General features: G+C 40.4%; 1 protein-coding gene across 6 annotated transcripts in view; it reads left to right on the top strand.

The window, feature by feature from the left end:
* Positions 1 to 19653, top strand: part of NARS2 (asparaginyl-tRNA synthetase 2, mitochondrial) — a 142649-nt gene that overhangs the window by 102807 nt on the left and 20189 nt on the right. For 5 of the 6 annotated variants that reach the window (XR_014814769.1, XR_014814770.1, XR_002335551.2 and 2 more), the window contains 2 exons: positions 3390 to 3456; positions 5384 to 5521. The exons of the other annotated variant lie outside the window; for it this stretch is intronic. Coding sequence is in view for 2 of the 5 variants with exons in the window: in XM_003129702.5 (XP_003129750.2) it covers positions 3390 to 3456; positions 5384 to 5521 (205 nt within the window). In the remaining 3 variants the exon portion in view is untranslated. The remainder of the gene's footprint in view (positions 1 to 3389; positions 3457 to 5383; positions 5522 to 19653) is intronic. 6 annotated transcript variants of the gene reach the window in all.

Below are 19653 nucleotides of genomic sequence, written 5' to 3'. Positions count from 1 at the left end.
GTCATCTTTTGAATAAATAGATTGCAGTGTATTCTTGAGTACTTGTTGTAATTGTTTTGTATGAAAATAAATCATTTTAAAGACTTCTGTAGTAATTGAATTTAGCCTTTATCGAGCAGAAGTAGAGCACAGTTATTTTACCTTTCCTTTTATAGGATTAATGTTTTCAAAATATATAGAGTACTTAGCTTTTTATTTGCTCCTCCTCTATTTATGTGAATTTGAGGCAGAGACTGCTAATAATGATCTTTATAATTTAACAATTTTACTCCACTTTTCAGAATAATGTTCTTTATCAGCAACAGAAAATGTGGAATATGAAGGTGGTTTGATACTGTATCGTGCAGTATCACAGTGTTTTCGCCTTCCCTCAGAGCACTTTGGAAACAGTTTCTGGAAAGGAGAAGAAATATTATTCCTTAAACATACCCAGAAAAATTAGTAAAAAGAATTGATGAAGGCTAGTAAGGATATCCAGTGACAGAAGTGAATTTGAACTTGAAAGTTCTGCTTCAGCCTAAGGTATGAGAGGAGTAGTGCAGAACATCCAGAATAAGAGATATTTAGACATGAGAATCATTTTTTCTTAATCATGTAGCAGTAGCATATCAAAGACAGAAAAGTCTAGTGCTTCCCTTTTTGATGGCTCTTAGATTTCTCAGAATAATGAACAGATCATAGCAAGTAATTGATGGACTAGAACAATAGTGTATCTAAAGAGAAAAGCATTTTAGACAACATAGTCCAGTCTCCTTATTTCACAAGTGCAAATACTTAATTTTTTATTGTTAATGTTCTTAGATTTTTTAAATTACAAAGATTTATAAAATGCTTTCGTTGATGAGAAGTGATTTCCATACCTAGTAAGTGCGAGGGCCAAAGGGAGAACCCAGAGCCCATTATCTTTTGTGTCGATGGAAACATGAGACTCCAAGAGGCTTCAGCGTTATCTCAGCAGCTAAAAGCTTAGACTCTGGAGTCAGCACATCAAGGTTTACTACCTACTTACGTCAGTGATTTTTGGCAAGTTCTTGATGCTCTCTAAGCTTCAATTTCCCTTCTGCAAAATGCTCATTTAAAAATTTAGGAGTTCTCTGGTGGGGCACTGAGTTTAAGGATCCAGCATTGTCATGTCATCCAATTAAAAATTTGATCCCTGGCCTGGGAACGTCTTCATGCCATGGACATTGTCAAAAAAATTAAAAATAAAAATAAAAATTATTACTACTGTCAGTACCAACACCATTCTTACCTTAGAAATGATCGGTTATTTAATACTCAATTTTAGTTTGAATGGAATTTCCATCTTAGAAAAAATCCATCACTCAAAACATAGTTTTGGAGGCTTTATTGTACTATATGAGACATCTCTTTTCAGGTAGTTTTTTTAATATGAAATTCATTTTTGCTTCAGAGAATGAGTTTACGTTGAGTAACTTTTTTTTTCCTTTTTAGCTGAAAGTCCTTCAGAAAGTTTGTAGATTTTTGTTTTTAATCATGCAAACTACCATTTCAGAGGATATAGATAAACTAACATTTTTATACACCACCACTGAGCAACAATCGGAATAAACCTGTAAGAGGGGAACAATATCTTCGGCAGAGTCTTTCAAAATTATAAAAAACGGCAGATACAAGTACTCTTGGATCCAACAATTTCATTTTCCCCATGTGCAAAGTTAATATGTAAGAGCATAAATTAGGTACATGCAGTCGTGGTTTATAAGAGCAAGAGATTGGAGAGAGCTGAAATGTCCATCGATAGATGACGTGTTAAACCAATTAGAATATATTCATAGAATGGAATATTATGGGATAGTTGAAAAAGTGAAGAAGTTCTTCATTTAATGACAAGTAAAGACCTATAAGGTATATTACTGAGTGAAAAGAAGATGTAAAAGAGTGTGTGTGGTGTGTGTGTGCTGTGGCTGCCGTCTGCGAAAAGGGGGACATTGACTGTTAATACTTGCTTACAGATGCGTAAAACCCTCTGGAAGGATGCACAGGAAGCCAATAAGCGATTGTGCTTGCGGAGAGGGATTAGATAGCTACGGGGCAGGGATGGAAGGAAGATGACACTTTGATTCATCTTGATTTTTTTTTTAACTGTGTATATATATCACCTGCTCAAACTGTTGAAACAAATTCTTGATTTGGCTTGCTTTAAGCATGATGGTTTCTTACTCAGGTAACCAGTGATATTTTTCCTACAGTCTTAGGTACTTGAATATATCACAGAACCCTTACTGTGGCCTGAAAGGGTTCATGGGATCTGACCTCTGGCTCCCCTTCCTGTCTGATCTCCTGGCTCTCTAATCCCCTTCTTCAGTATACTGCAGTCACATCGACTTTTTTGTTCCTCGAATGAGCCAAGCTGTTGCTCACTTCAGGCTTTTGTATTCACTTTTTTGCCTGGAAAACTTTTTCCCTCAGATATTTATATGGCTCATTTCCTTGCTTCATGCAGGTTTCTGTTTGAATGTCACCAATTCAGTAAGCCCTCTCTTAACCCTCTTATCTAAAATAGCACCCCCAGAGTGTTTCCATCGTGGCTCAAGGGAAATGAACCTGACTAGTATCCATGAGGACGTAGGTTCGATCCCTGGCCTCGCTCAGTGGGTTAAGGATCCAGTGTTGCCGTGAGCTGTAGTGTAGGTTTACATACACAGCTTGGATCTGGTGTGGCTGTAGCTATGGCTATGGTGTATAGGCCAGCAGCTACAGCTCCAATTCGACCCCTAGCCTGGGAACCTCCACAAGTGCAGCCATAAAAAGACCAAAAAAAAAAAAAATAGCACCCAAACACCCTGTTTTTACCTTGCTTTGTTTTTCTTCATAGTACCAATAGCTCCCTGGTGTTACATTATTTCTTTTCATCTCTTTCCCCAAACCTCCATTGTGCACACTCACACAGACACACACACACACACACACACACACACACACGGATAGCTCCGTAAAGGCTGGGGCTTTGTTTTTATTTACTGTACTTCCAGTGCCTAGAATAATGCCTAGCACATAGTAAGTGTTGTAAATGACAGCTTTAGGGGGAGACTTGCTCTTTTCAGCTCCAGTCTTTTACCCCTTTTATTAGGGCATTGTTATAACATGAATTCAGAGAAAAATCTTTACTGTCTTAAGTGACTAGCTTCTCCATGTAAACTGCAGGTAGATCAGGAGTGGTGTCATTGAATGGCCATTTCTCGTCACACTGATCAGACTCTTGTAGGATTAGGTTAACCTTAATTCCTAGTAACGAAACAATCATTTAATATTCGTGTGTGATATCAAAGACTGTATGGTAATAGGCTTTTTCCAGTTTTCAATGCCTTAGTTAACAGCAGCCCAATGTACTGACCTTTGTCTGCTTTCACCCTGTTTCTCTCCAGCATTTCTTATACTGAGGCAGTGGAGATCTTAAAGCAAGCATCCGAGAACTTCACCTTCACCCCAGAGGTAGTAGTTATTTTTATATATACATATATTTATGTATGAATGTATGGTTCACTCTTATGTTTATCTGATTTCATCCTTTAAAATATCTTGTTTTTTTTGGTTTTTTTTTGGGGTTTTTTTTTGCCTTTTTAGAGGCTGCACCCTCGGCATATGGAGGCTCCCAGGCTAGGGGTCTAATTGGAGCTACAGCTGCCGACCCATGCCACAACCACAGCAACATCAGATCCAAGCTGTATCTGCAACCTATACCACACCTCACAGCAACGCTGGGTCCTTAACCCACTGATCGAGGCCAGGGGTCGAATCCATTTCTGCTGTGTCAAGACAGGCACTCTCTCTTATTTTTACTAGCAATGTGCAATATTTGCATATCTGTACATTGGCTTTTTTTTTTTTTTTTGTCCTTTTAGAGCTACATCCGTGGCATAGGAAAGTTCCCTGGGTAGGGGTTGAATCGGAGGTGCAGCTGCCGGCCTACACCACAGCCACAGCGACACCAGATCCAAGCCATGTCTGTGACCTACACCACAGCTCACAGCAAAGCCAGATCCTTTAACCTACTGAGCACAGCCATGGATACAAGTTGGGTTCATTACTGCTGTGCCATGACGGGAACTCCAACATTGACTTTTTTTTTTTTTTTTTTTTTTTTTCTTTTCAACACTTACTGAACCTTGTTGAAATATTTAGAATGAAAAATAATTTTGAAGTAGCATCATATCATTTGGAATAGCAGTGACAAAAGGGTTACAAAGAAATTTTCCAAGTTTAGGAAGATGAAATTCCTTGGAAAGAATGGTAATCATAGCCTATCAGTGTAGAAATCAGCTAGTTCAGTGTTTTTCCGTAGTATATTTTGAATGATGTTAACAGGTGATGATAGACAAAAGAGGTTATGTGATCAAAGAAGTTTAGGCAACACATTAAACAGCTTTCCTTTTTCTGTTGAACCTTATAGAGCCTTTTAATTTGTGAGCCACTTTGGAAAATAAGAGTTTGGGGGGTTTTTTTTGTGTTTTTTGTTTTTTTTTTTCCAAAACTCCTTTATTTTACTGGCAAGGATATAGGCCTGGAAAGTGGGCATGCATGTAATGTTAGAGGCAAGTCTCCTTATTCCTATTCCACTGCTCCCTTCCTGTACTTAAGATATTGCCAGACAAGTGAGAGTAATAAGGTAATGTTAAGAGTGTAATACCTTTGTCCTCAAACTATTTCTTACACCAATTCCATTTCCAGTTAAGTCAGATGCTCTCTTAAGTCATAAGGGCCCTGCACTAGTTATATGTATAATCAATTGATTTCTGTGTGTAATTTTTTATTTAATATTTTTCTTGTACCCTAGAAGCTTCATGAAGTCAGATCTTGTTTTTCTCACCACTCTTTGTAGTGCCTAGTGTGGTACTGGGATTTAATAAACACATTAGTATTTGCTGAATAAATCGATGAATAGTGTTACAAATATTCATCAAAGAGCATCTGATACACAAGTTGACTCTTTTATCTAAAAAAAAAAAAAATTCACTGGAAGAAGCCGTCTAGCCAAAGATAGACTCAATATTAGGAATATCATCTTTAATCATTTAATTTCCTGAAACTGTGATTCTGAATCAGCTTTTATACACCATGGAAAACATACTGTGTTTTCTTATAGATGCTATTCATCTGCTAAGTGCTCCCTGAGATGGGGCACAGAAAGCACAGTGTTTGTCTGCTGGTTTCAGCTTTCATCTTTCCAGGCCTTTGGATACTCTTGTTAACACACATCTCTCTCCAGTTTATCTGTCTGTGTAACCTCAGCAGACAGCTCCACGCATCCCTGATCCTCCGGGAGAGGAAGCCCTTGGCACTGATGAAAGTTATTTTTAGGTCCTACATTGTCTGTTTCAGCTCTGTCTTCTCCTGTGGTCATTTCTTTTTCTCATTACAGTGGGGTGCTGATCTACACACGGAGCATGAAAAGTACCTGGTGAAGCATTGTGGTGACATCCCGGTCTTTGTCATTAATTATCCCTTATCTCTCAAGCCGTTCTACATGAGGGATAACGAAGACGGCCCTCGGCACACAGTAAGAAGAGACATGTGTAAACTGGGGTTAGGCAGTCCAGAGTCTGGGGCTTTCCCTCTATTTAATTTCTTTTACCCTTGGCCATATTTTCTTAAATTCTATGCGTCACTCTTCCCACCTCTTAAAATGGTAACAAAGGCACCTCTGGCAGTGTGTTCCCGGAGAAGATCCCGGAGTTCTGGAAGCATACGTCCTCATTTCTGTTGCAGGGTGGCCTTCTCCGTGGAGCGGGCGTGAATGTAGGTGTGTTTGTTTTGGTGTTTAAATGACTTAGAGCACGAGAGCCCTGTATAGCAATATGCCCGGTCTGCTGTCAAGTTAAATACTGATTAGGAGACTGTAGGGGTGGGTGAGTGTTGGGTAGAGATGATAGAGTGGCATGATCAGACAAAGGGAGAGCGAGGTCGGCAGAGCAGGCAGCTCGGAGTGCTGTGTTATCAAGTCGAGATAGTCGGGGGAGCACTGGGGAGGGAGCCAAGAGGTCTGGGCAGGCGTCCTTGCAGACGGTCCTCTTCCAGCTCCTCCGTCTGTCTGCTCTCTTTACCGCTTCTCCTCTGTTCTTCCTTTACCCTCAACTGCAGTTGCTTTCTGAATTCTGATTTCCTTTTTTTCCTCTTTTTTGTTTCTTCTCCTCTTTATAAAATTGGCAGTGATGTAAAATAAGAATATATGTGAGCCTTTAAATAAATATTGAATAGTTATATATTTAGTAGCATTAATTGTAAAAGTCCGTGAGACAGATATGTTTCTCTCAGAAAAGGTCCCATACCTAAACTGTGCTATCTGGAGCTTTTCACTTGTCTCTAGATAAATCCCAGCCAGAAGGTGTAGATCAGGACCTACCGGTAAATAAAATGACTTCATCTTAGGTATACAAGGTTATTGCTTTGAATGTATTTCCTGTCTTCTCTTACAGCATTACAAAAACAGTATTAGCCACCAATTAGTGTAAGGAAGCTCTGTCATCTCTAAGTCTCAAAACAACCTTGCCAGAGCTCCCGCTGTGGTACGGCTCATATCCGAACTCCATATGCCATGGGGTGGCCAAAAAAGAAAAGTACTAATTCCCAGAACAACCCTGCCAAGTAACTTATTGTTTAACCCATTTTATGTATAGAAAACTGGGTGCATAGAGACTGATTGCATCCCCAAGGCTGCATGGGTGATAAGTGACAGGGTCAGTATTTAAACCAGATTCCTTCTGGCTCTGAAGTCTGTGTTCTTTTCCACTCTGTCACACTGCCGCAGAACCCCAAATATAAAATTGCATTTTAACCACTGATTTTACTCACCCCCAGCTTTCACACCAACGTTATCCAAAACCAATGAGCAGCACAATTGATTTATGATTCTCATTTTCTCTTTTCCTTACCAACTCTGGTATAACTGATTATGAGAAACGAAGGCCCACAAGTTGGCAGCAAAGAAAATAGTGTCTAGGGCATAGATTATCCAGTCTTAGATAATTCACAGTGTTGAGCTTTCATCACAAAACAGTGGTGCTGTGTCGTTTCTCTTGGCTTTTTTTTTAATCACTCCGCCCTATCCTACTTCCACCTCCCTCCCCATCACACACTCCATGTAGTCCTCTCATAATTTTCCTGCGTAGAGCAATTTTCAGTCTTGCACTAGTGCATCTCTCTCTCTCTTTTTTTTTTTTTTTAGTTAATGCAAACTTTATTTATAAAAGATTCTTAAGTTAGTTGTATCATGCCATGCATTCATACAGAATACAGCGACCCTTCCAGGCTATAAGAAGAGCTCACAAACACAAAGGAAAACTAGTAAAGAGTTTCTAAGAGGTAAAAGCTAGGAAAGATTAGGACACCTTTACAAATGAGCAATTAAAAATAGAACAAAAGAAAAAGGAAATGGAAACTCGTTGGAGCTGAGAGGAGGGCAGCTCTTTCCAGGTCTGTACACTAAACTAAGACACAGACCCTTGTGCATTTTTTAGAAATACTCTGCTTAAGGCTTTCTTTCTGTGTAAAAGCCTTTTTTCATGGATTTCTGTAGCATTTAAGGAATTAGTAAAACTGATCGTAGAGTGTCTATTTTTTGTAGTCTTTGTTTAAGTTTCGCTTTCTCAAATGAAACTCCTGACTTCTTCAGGATGGTGAATGAGTATTCTGTAACCACCACAGCATCGAGCACTCGTGCCTCCAATGTGATTTCCAATTATTCCCTCTAATTGCACCGCTGAAGGCCTGGGATCACTTTATTAAGCGCAACAGACTTTCTTTTTTTTTAATTTTATTTTATTGGAGTTGACTTATAATGTTGCATTTGTTTCAAGTGTAAAGCAAAATGAATCAGTCATACATATGAATATGAATATATCCATTCATTTTTCCCATATAGGTTATTACAAACTGTTGAATAGATTTCCCTGTGCTATACAGTAGGTTCTCATTGATCAGATGTATAGCACAGGAAAATCTATAAGGTTATTCCCACCTTCTTAATTCTTCTCTCCCCCCAATGGTTTCCCCTCTGGTAACCATAAGATTGGTTTTGAAATCTGTGAGTTTGTTTCTGCTTTATAAGTAAGTTCTTTTGTGCAGTTTTTATAGATTGCACATATAAATGATATCATATGATACTTGTCTATCTTACTTCATTCAGTATAATAATCTCTACATCCATCCATGTTGCTGCAGAGAGCATTATTTCATTCTTTTTAATGGATGAATAGTATTCCATTGTATATATGTACCACATCTTTTTTTTTTTTTTTTGATCTTTTTAGGGCCACACCCACAGCACGTGGAGGTTCCCAGAGCTAAATTATTAAAATATAATTTAAACTATATACAACCTAGATTTGTTATCAACCTACTTGTACAAACTATCTGCTTCTACCCTCACTTTATTTTTTTAACTCAGTGAATTTTATTATACTTATCGTTGTACAACCATCATCACAGTCTAATTTTATAATATTTCCATCCCAAATCCCCAGCCCATCCCTCCCCCACCAACCTGTCTCCTTTAGTAACCGTAGTTTTTCAAAGTCTGTGAGTCATTTTCTGTTCTGCAAGTAAATTCCTTGTGTCTTTATTTGAGATTCAGCATATAATTGATAGCATATAATGTTGGTGTCTCACCGTCTGACTAAATTCACTTAGCATGATAATGTCTAGGTCCATCATGTTGCTATGAATGCCGTTATTTCATTCCTTTCTATGTGAGTAATATTCCATTGTGTGTATGTACCACATCTTTATCCACTCCTCTGTCGATGGACATTTAGATTGCTTCCATGCTTGGATATTGTATATAGTGCTGCAGTGGTCATGGGAGCACCTGTATCGTTTCAAGTCAAGGTTTTCTCTGGATAGATGCCGAAGACTGGGGGATTGCTGGATCAAATGGCAATTCTATTTTTAGTTTTTTGAGGGATCTCCATACTGTTTTCTGTAGTGATTGCACCAATTTACAGTCCCACCAACAATGAATGAGGGTTTCCTTTTCTCCACACCCTCTCCAGCACTTATTGTTTGTGGACTTTTTGATGATGGCCATTCTGATTGGTGAAAGACGGTACCTCATAGTGGCTTTGACGGTACCTCATAGTGGCTTTGATTTGCATTTCTCTAATAATGAGTGATGTCGAACATCTTTTCATGTGTTTTTTGGTGATCTGTATGTTGTCTTGGAAAAATTGTCTGTTTAGGTCTTCTGCCCATTTTTTTAAAGGGGTTGTTTGGGTTTTTTTGGTATTGACATGCAGGAAGTGTTTATAAGTTTTACAGATTAATCCCTTGTCAGTTGATTTCACTTGCAAATATTTTCTCTTATTCTGTGAGTTGTGTTTTCATTTCGTTTAGGGTTTACTTTGCTGTGTAGAAACTTTTAAGTTTAATTAGGTCCCATTTATTTATTTTTGGTTTTGTTGTCATTATTCTAGGAGGTGGATCTGAGAAGATACTGCTGTGGTTCATGTCAGAGAGTGTTTGGCCTCTGTTTTTCTCTAATAGTTTTATAGTATCTGGTCTTATAGTTAGGTCTTTAAACCATTTTGAGTTTATTTTTATGTATGGTGTTAGGGAGTGTTCTAATTTCATTCTTTCACATGTAGCTGTCCTGTTTTCCCAGCACCGCTTATTGAAGGGACTGTCTTTTCTCCGTTGTATATCCTTGTCTCCTTTGTCATAGATCAGTGATCATAGGTGTGTTGGTTTATTTCTGGACTTTATGTTTTGTTCCACTGATCTATATTTCTGTTTTTGTGCTAGCACCGTAGTGATGACTGTATCTTTGTAGTATAGTCTGAAGTCAGGGAGCCTGATTCCTCCAGCTCCATTTTTCTTTCTCAGGATGGCTTTGGCTGTTCGAGGTCATTTGTATTGCCATACAAATGAAATTTCTTATACTAGTTCTGTGAAAAATGCCGTTGGTAATTTGATAGGGATTACATCGAATCTGTAGATTGCCTTGGGCAGTATAGTCATTTTGACAATTTTGATTCTTCCAATCCAAGAACATGGTATATCTTTCCATCTGTTTGTGTCATGATCTTTGATTTCTTTCATCAGCATCTTATAGTTTTCAGAGTACAGGTCTTTTGTTGGTTTAGGTAGGTTTATTCCTAGGTATTTTGTTCTTTTTGATGCGATGGTAAATGGGATTATTTCCCTAATTTCTCTTTCTGATGTTTCATTGTTAGTATATAGAAATGCAGTCAATTTCTGTGTATTAATTTTTTATCCTGCAACTTTACCAAATTCATTGATGAGCTCTAATGGTTTTCTGGTAGCACTAAAGGATTTTCTAGCTATAGTATCATGTCATCTACAAACAGTGATGGTTTAACTTCTTCCTTTCCAATTTGGATTCCTCTTATTTCTGTTTCTTCTCTTATTGCCATGACTAGGACTTCCAAAACTGTGTTGAATAGTAGTGGTAAGAATGGACATTTTTATCTTGTTCCTGATCTTAGCAGGAATTCCTTCAGCTTTTCACCATTGAGAATGATGTTAGCTGTGGGTTTGTCATATACGGCCTTTATTATGTTGAGGTGGGTTCCCTCTATGCCCCACTTTTCTGAAGGGTTTTTTTTATCAGAAATGGGTATTGGGTTTTGTCAAAACCTTTTTCTGCATCTATTGAGAGGATCATATGATTTTTATTCTTATTACTGAACTGTAATTTTTTGTGTGTGTTTCTCTGGATTTGGTGTCAGAGTGATGGTTGCCTCATAGAATGAATGCATTTTTTTGGTAATAGTTTCAGAAGGGTAGGTGTTAACTCTTCTCTAAAGTTTTGGCAGGATTCACCTATGAACCTATCTGGTCCTAGACTTGTGTTTGTTGGAAGTTTTTTAATCACAGGTTCAATTTCAGTACTTGTGATGGATCCATTCGTCTTTGTGGTTTTGCCTTGGTTTAGTCTTGGGAAGATCGTACTTTTCTGAGAATTTTCTAAGAATTTGTCCCGTTTCTGGATTTCCCATCATGGCTTAGTGGAAATGAATCTTACTAGCATCCCTGAGGATGCAGGTTCCATCCCTGGCCTCACTCAGTGGGTTAAGGATCTGGTGTTGCTGAGACCTGTGGTGGAGGTCACAGACGTGGCTCAGATCCTGCGTTGCTGTGGCTTTGGTATAGGCCAGCAGCTACAGCTCCAATTTGACCCCTAGCCTGGGAACCTGCTTGTGCCTAAAAAGACACAAAAATATTTTTAAAAAATAAAAATTTGATGCTTCAGTGAAGACTGGAAGCCTCTACTTCCTAACAAAAAAAAAAAAAAAAAAAAGAAGAAGAAGAAGAGTTCCCATCGTGGTGTAGAGGAAACGAACCCAATGAGGAACCTTGAGGTTGCGGGTTCCATCCCTGGCCTCACTCAGTGGGTTAAGGATCCAGTGTTGCTATGAGCTGTGGTGTAGGTTGCAGATGTAGCTCCGATCTGGCGTTGCTGTCGCTCTGGCACAGGCCAGCAGCTGTAGCTCCAATTAGACCCCTGGCCTGGGAACCTCCATGTGCCACAGGTGCGGCCCTTAAAAAAAAAAATTCGTCCATTTCTTCTAGATTGTCCATTTTATTGGCATATAGTTTCTTGTAGTGGTTTCTTATGATCCTTTGTTTTTCCGTGATGTCCGCTGTAACTTCTCCTTTTTCACTTCTAATTTTATTGATTTGAGTCCTCTTTTTTTCTTGATGAGTCTGGCTAAGGGTTAATTTCCTCTTTGATTTCTTCAGTGATCCATTGGTTCTTTACTAGTATGTTGTTTAATCTCCACATGTTTGGGTTTTTTTGCAGTTTTTTTCTTGTTGCCGATTTCTAGTCTTACAGCATTGTGGTCAGAAAAGATGCTTGATATAATTTTGATTTTCTTAAATTTACTAAGGCTTGATTTGTGGCCCAGAATGTGATCTATCCTAGAGAATGTTCCATTTGCACTTAAGAAGAATGTGTATTCTGCTGCTTTGGGATGGAATATTCTATAAATATCTATTAAGTCCATTTGATCTAATGCATCATTTAAGGCCTGTGTTTCCTTGTTGATTTTCTCTCTGGATGATCTGTCCATTGCTGTAAGTGGGGTGTTAAGGTCCTCCACTATTATTGTGTTATTGTCAATTTCTCCTTTTAAGGCTGTTAGCAGTTGCCTTATATACTGAGGCAATCCTATGTTGGGTGCATATATATTTATAATCTTCTTGGATTGATCCTTCTGTCATTATATAATGTCCTTCTTTGTCTCATAATATTTTTTAAGGTCTATGTTGTCTGATATGAGTATTGCTGCTACAGCTTTCTTTTGATTCCATTTGCATGGAATGTTTTCTTCCATCTTCTCACTTTCAATTTGTATGTATCCCTAGAACAGAAGTGGGTTTCTTGAAGACAGCATATACAGGAGTCTTGTTTTTGTATCTATATATATGCTGTCTTTTGGTTGGGGCATTTAGTCCATTTACATTTAAGGTAATTTTTCTTTTTTTTAGGGCTGCACCTGTAGCATATGGCGGTTCCCATGATAGGGACTGAATTGGAGCTGCAGCTGCTGGCCTACACCACAGCCACTGCAACACAGGATCCGAGCCACATCTGTGACTTACACCACAGGTCATAGCAACGCCAGATCCTTAACCCACTGAGTGAGGCCAGGGATCGAACCTGTGTCCTCATGAATGCTAGTCAGATTCATTTCTGCTGAGCCACAATGGGAACTCCTAAAGTAATTATTGATATGTGTGTTCTTATTGCCATTTTTTTTATTACTCAATGAATTTTTTTTTTTTGTCTTTTTGTTTTTTTGTCCTTTTGTTGTTCTTGTTGTTGCTATTTCTTGGGCTGCTCCCGCGGCATATGGAGGTTCCCAGGCTAGGGGTCCAATCGGAGCTGTAGCCACCGGCCTACGCCAGGGCCACAGCAACGCGGGATCCGAGCCACGTCTGCAACCTACACCACAGCTCACGGCAACACCGGATCCTCAATCCACTGAGCAAGGGCAGGGACCGAACCCGCAACCTCATGGTTCCTAGTCGGATTCGTTAACCACTGCGCCACGACGGGAACTCCCCTGAAGACTTTCTTTAGTGGTGTGTTTGGGCTGCTTTTTCTTATTTGTGTATGTATCTGTTGTAGATTTTTGGTTTGCTGTTACCATGAAGTTTTGATATAGGAGTCTGTGTGTGTGTGTGTGTGTGTGTGTATCTACAAGATTGTTTTAACTTGTTGTTCTCTTAATTACAAGTGCATCTCCAGTATGCTGCATTGGTACCCTCCTCTTCTCACGATTTCTGATTCTGGTAGCATATTTGCATGTGGATGATTTCCTGCCTTTTCAGTATGTATGCCTTTACTTGTGAGCCTTGTTATTTGTAATATTTTTGATTCTAGTTGTGGCCTTTTCTTTTCTGCCTAGAGAAGTTCCTTTAGTATCTGTTGTAAAGCTGGTTTAGTGGTACTGAATTCTCTTAGCTTTTACTTATCTGTAAAGCTTTTTATTTCTCCTTCAAATCTGAATGAGAATCTTGCTGGGTAGAGTAATCTTGGAGCTTTTTTTCTTTCATCACTGTAGGTACATTGTGCCACTCCCTTCTAGCCTGCAGAGTTTCTGCGGAAAAATCAGCTGATAACCATATTGAGGTTCCCTTGTATGTTATTTGTTTCTTTTCCCTAGCTGCTTTCAGTATTTCCTCTTTGTCTTTATTTTTGGTCAGTTTGATTAAAATCTGTCCAGGGTTTTTCTCTTTGTGTTTATTTTCTTTCTTTTCTTTCTTTCTTCTCCACACCTGAGGCATACAGAGGTTCCCAGGCTAGGGGTTGAATCAGAGCTATAGCCACAGGCCTATGCTACAGCCACAGTATTGCATGATCCGAGCTGCGTCTGTGACACACTCCACAGCTCACAGCAATGCCAGATCCTTAATGCACTGAGGGAAGCCAGGGATTGAACTCGCATCCTCATGGTTACTACTCAGGTTCATTACCATTGAGCCCACAGCATGAACTATTCTTTGGATTTATTTTATGTGGTACTCATTGTGCTTCCTGGATATGAGTGAGTGATTCCCTTCCCATGTTAGGGAAGTTCCTGGCTATTATCTCTTCAAATATTTTCTCTGGCCCTTTCTCTGTCTTCTCCTTCTGGCACCCCGATAGTACAGATGTTGGTGTGTTTAACATTGTTCCAGAGTTCTCTTAGATTGTCTTCATTTCTTTTCAGTGTTTTTTCATTCTTCTGTTCTGTGTCAGTGATTTGTACCAGTCTGTCTTCCACCTCACTTATTTGTTCTTCTGCCTCCTGTATTCTGTTGTTAGTTCCTTCTAGTGATTTTTTTATTTCACTTATTTCATTTTGCACTCTCCTTGCTTAATGTTTAAATCTTTTCTTTCTTTGCTCAGTGTTTCTTGTAATTTATCAATCTTTGCCTCCAGTTTATTTCCAAGATCCTGAATCATCTTTACTCCCATTAGTCTAAAGTCTTTCGTGGAGGTTGGTAATCTCCAGATTAGCTGTTTTTCTGAGGATTTTTTTGTTCCCTTATCTGAGTGATAATTCTCTGCCTTTTCATTTTGTATAGTTTTTGTATGGTCCTTTTGCAGACAGTAGGGTTGTAACCTCTCTTGTTTCTGATGTCCGCCCCCCTTGTGGCTGAAGTTGGTACAGGGACTTCCTGCAGTCTTCCTGATAGGAGGGACTGGTACCTGCCCACCGGTAGGTGGTGCTGATTCTTGTCCCTCTGGCTTTGTCTCTGGGTGAGATTAGAGGTAGCTGTGTGCCTGGGGGGGTCTTTAGGCAGTCTGTTTGCTGATGAGTGGAGCTGTATTCCCACCTGGTTTGTTGTTTTGCCTGAGGCTTCTCAGCCCTGATGGGTGGGGCCAGATTCTTCCAAAATGGCCGCCACTAGAGGAGTTTACAGCGATGATTATTTCTGAGACCTTTGCCGCCAGGGTCTTTCCCCCACAAGCAATCCCATTAACCCCTTTTTCATAGGAGATCCTCCAAGAACCACAGTCAGATCTGACCCAGATTCCTGTGGCGTCTCTGCTTTGCCCTGGGACCCAGTGCACATGAAAGCCTGTGTGCACATGAAAGCCTGTGTGCACCTTTCAAGAATCGAGTCTCTGTTTTCCCCAGTTCCATGGAGCTCCTGCACACAAGCCCCACTGGCCCTCAATGCCAAATGCTCCAGGACTCTTCTTCCCAATGCCAGATCCCCAGGGCGTGGGAGCCCGATGTGGGGCTCAGAACTCTCACTCCCATGGTGAGCCTCTGCACTGCAGTTACTTTCTGTTTTGTGGGCTGCCCACCTAGCATGTGTGGGGTTGCTTGTATTGTATAATCACCCCTCCTACCTTCTTGACGTGGTCTCCTCGTTGTCTTCTGGAGTAGGAGATCTTTTTTTGATAGTTTGCAGTCTATTTTGTTGAAGGTTGTTCAGCAGTTGATCGTAGTCTTGTTGCTTTTATGAGAGAAGGTGAGCTCCAGGCCTTCTACTCTGCCATGTTGATTCGGTACTTTACTTTTTTGCAGCCGTGAATGAGCAGGCTTTGGGTCAGCTAACTACATTCTGTGTTTCTTTTAGTAGGGGCACAGTAACAGGTTTTGAGTAGGGTTGCAGAGGGTGCAGTGCAATGTAAAATAAAATTGAAACAGTTTTGTTTCACAGTTGCTTTTGCTAGAAAATCAAGAGAAGTGTAGGGAAATGTTTAACCTATGCTTATAACCTTTGGCCAGAGGTAGTGAATACTAAAATTGTGTATTTTTACATTTCTGGTTTCTTTTCCTTTCTTTCTTCTCCTCACCCCCTCTGGAAAAATAATAATAAAAAAGATGTGCAGGAGTTCCCATTGTGGTTTAATGGGTTAAAAACCTGGTCTCTATGAGGATGCGGGTTCAATCCCAGGATTTGCTCAGTGGGTTAAGGATCTAGCGTTGGTGCAAGCTGCAGCTCAGATCCAGTATTACCGTGGCTGTGGCACAGGTCCCAGCTTAAGCTCCATTTCAACCCCTAGTCTTGGAACTTCCATATGCCACACATGCAGTTATAAAATAAATACATACAAGCATACATACATACTATGTTATAATAAAAAGTACACTGGACTAAGACGTTACTAGTGCTGGCTTTGAAGTCCAGCTCTCTTACTAGTTATTTGTGTGGCCTTAGGCAAGTCTCCCCAATCTGGGAGCCTCAGTTTCTCCCTCCATAAATTCAGAGAATTGGATTAGATGACCTGTAACATACTAACCAGCTCTAAAATTCTGACTTCAGATACCCTAGGTTTTTCTTCATTTGGCTATGTAAGAATAACTTTCAGATTATCAAACATATGTGATCATTTGAAGGAGATCATGGGCCTAAGTAAAATGAATCTAAACAAACATGCAGAATGCCCCATGCCCCTGAATTTGGGTCCTGAGTAATTCCTCCAAAGGCAGGTGGCAAATATTCACCTAGAGTATTGGCTTTACCCTAGAGAAGAGTATCTATTCATTCCATTCCGCCATGTGTGATGAGGAAAAGTTGACTGCCCGACAATGCCTGTTTAGATGCCAAGATCACCAAGTAGTGCTCTAATTTTTAAAATTGTATTAGCATTACTTAGTAAATCATAAAAATTTAAGCATTAGTGGGTACTCAGTAAAGTGCATATTGTGTGGTCACCTTGGAAGGAAAAATTCTCAACCAGCGGATAACTAATGAATTTCCCTGGGCTGTACCTAATTAACCAACCTACATCAAAATAACTTGAGTCTCAAACCAACAAAAATAATGATGAAGGAAATTTCCAGTTTTGTCCATGTGTAGGAGTAATGACTAACCTGGGAATTAATGTCAAGATTGAAAGTGTGCATTTCACAGTGCACCTAAAATACTCCCAGATTAGCCATTTTACCATCCAAAGGCCGTTTTCAGTCCTTGCTACCTTGCAGCCTATCTGCATCTCCACACTGTCGCATCTGGAAGGCTCTCTTTCCTAACTGCACCTCACTGTTTTTAGGGGCCAGATACTGTCTGTGTCAACAGTTGGAGCAAAACTTCATAGAGACTTAAACCACAGATGTATTTCCTATGGTTGTGGTTTCTTCTTTTGATAATAGTTTGTAATGCTGCTCTCTTGTTAATGGCAGCCTGTGAGAAACTGAGTAGGGAGGTATTCAGTTTGTGTTATTCTTCAATATTTAAAAATACTTAGGTGGGAAGAGAGTGGAGGAAGGGACATTAAGTTTTTCCCCTCTCTGAAATTAGCATAGAAAAGGTACTGTATTAGAGGCCTTCTTCCTATCTAGCTTGCTTGCTTTTTAATTCAGGGGCTGAGTTTTCAGTATATTGATTGGAATCAAGAGGAAGAAGAGTCAAAAGGGAGTGTCACCAGGGCCGTTCAGCTTAAATACCAGCATACACTATTTCTAGACAGCGTGCTGCTGCAGCCGTGTGACTTAAACAAAATCACAGCTCACACACAGTGGAGGAAGATGTGCCAGGCAGCGTTCTCCACTAGGAGGTGTGCCCAAGGTGGAGGAAGTTTTAAGACTGAGGAAGTTAGTGAAGAGCATAGTAAAGATATTTGTAGCCTTTGAGAGTTCCCGTTGTGGCTCAGCGGTGACTCAGCAAGCTAGTATCCATGAGGATGTGGGTTTGATCCCTGGCCTTGCTCGGTGAGTTAAGGATCCAGCGTTGCCGTTAGCTGCAGGTCACAGACACGGCTCAGATCTGGCATGGCTGTGGCTGTGGCGTAAGCTGGCAGCTAAAGCTCTGGATTCAGCCTCTGGCCTGGGAATTGCCATATGCTGAGGACGCAGCCCTAAAAAAACAAAAGAGAGAGAGAGTCTTGTAGCCTTCATTGAGGGCTGTGTAGGAAAGTGAAAGGAAAGCCAAGCCAAAGTCCTTCCACTATTTCAAGTCTCCCAAAGATGTGCAGAACACTGGTGATTTTAGCTACAGAAGTGCTCAGGTTTAGTCAGCTTTGAATTAAGAGGACCTTTCCCTACCCAGCTTATGAATTCTAACGTCCTAATCAAGGGGCAGGGTTGCTCAGCCCCTGGCTCTTTAAGCCAGCTTTAGACGCCCATAAACACAGACCTGCCAGCCTGTAAAGGCAAAGAAATCACCTGCCAACGATCTAGGCAACTTGCTTGGGTCCAGCCTGTCTGTCCTCTAACCCCGTAACCACCTGTCACTTTGCAAACATGCAACCAAGGTTTCCTCATTACTTCTTGAGAAATTTGCCTGAGTCCTCCCTTATGTTGTGCTCTTTGTTACACCCGTATGTGCCTTTTACTTCCCCTAGAGCCCTGAAAAAAGAGGCAGATTCTCATAGTTTACCAGGGGGAGGCACAGGACAGAAGAACCCATGTGGACTCTCCACCTTAATGAAGAGGTGTGGAAATTGAGGTGCTTGTTGTGATCTTCAGGGATCGCAGTATCAGCTGTAGTCTATCGCAAGAAAATGCTGCAGAATCTCTAGCTAGATTAAAGGATGTCGTCATCAAAGAAAAGTAGGACATATACAAATCTGATATCATTGAAGGGAAACATAGCGTAAAAGAGGAGAGAAGGTTATAAGCAGGAAGAGAGGAGAAGAAGGCCTTCGGAGGTCTTTCTTGACGAAGAGGTAAACCTGTGCTTGATGAAAAAGAAATCGTACCCAGTGGCCACAGCACAGTGCCGAGGCATGGACGAGAAGGCCGGACTTAAAAGGCGCACCCTCCTAAGACGGGAAGCGCCTTTACCCTCCAGGTCAGGAAGACGTGCAGGACATTCCCCTGCTGAGAGTGTGAATCTTCAGACCATCCAGGCAGAGAAGGGACATCCATGATGGTGTCTTCTTCCGTATGTCACAAGATCAGGAGTCATCTGGGACTTTATCTTCTAACATTATTATTCATCTAAAATAGACTATTTTGGTGAGTTCTTTCCTACTCCTAAGTTCCGTTCCCAGAGTACAGAGGAGGAGAATAGGGGGACTGTTATTCTGACCTTAATTCTTACTAACAAGGAGGGATTGGTTGGGAGAGTGGTAGTGGAAGAGTCCAAGAAGGCGAGGGGAAAGGCGCCTGGTAAACTGTTTTATTGTTGGTAAGTGTTTGCCCCTCCTCCCTTGCGGAAGGGGGTGAATTCACTTCCCTGCCCTGTTGACTTGAGCTTGGTGACTTGCATGTGGCTTGCGTTGGCCAAAGAATTGTGGGCCAGTAAGACCTACATGTATTTCTTGTAGACAAATCTTTTCCTGCTCTTTTTTCCTTCAGCCGTGAGCAATTATCAGCAATACCTCAGAATCTTTTATCATTTTCAAGCCAGGATGAACATGCAGCCAAGTTTTCAAAAGCCAATTCATTGTTTTAAACCAGTGGTTCTCAGTCAGGGGTTATTTGGCTCTCCCTTACCCACACCCTGCAGACACTCAGGAATGTCTAGAGACATTTTTGGCCATCACAACCAGGGTAGGGTAACTGTTAGGAGGTAGAAGCCAGGTAAGCTGTTGCATATCCCACAGTGCACAGGACAAGTTCTCACAACAGAGAATTATCTAGCCAAAAATATCACTAATCCTGAGATTGAGAAACCCTATTGCAAGCTTCTGGGCTTGTTTATTACCATAACCTAACCTTTCCTGACTAGTACACCAGCTACCACATTCATTTTAGAATAGCAGTGTGGAAATAGTTGGGC

This window comes from Sus scrofa, chromosome 9, assembly GCF_054392235.1.
Source record: "Sus scrofa isolate SSC_HxYL_T2T_F1_AM1 chromosome 9, Sscrofa_HxYL_maternal_Yorkshire_Landrace_v2.0, whole genome shotgun sequence".
NCBI lineage: Eukaryota > Metazoa > Chordata > Mammalia > Artiodactyla > Suidae > Sus > Sus scrofa.
The sequence above is the reverse complement of the archived record's forward strand: the minus strand, read 5'-3'. Positions and strand labels throughout refer to the sequence as shown.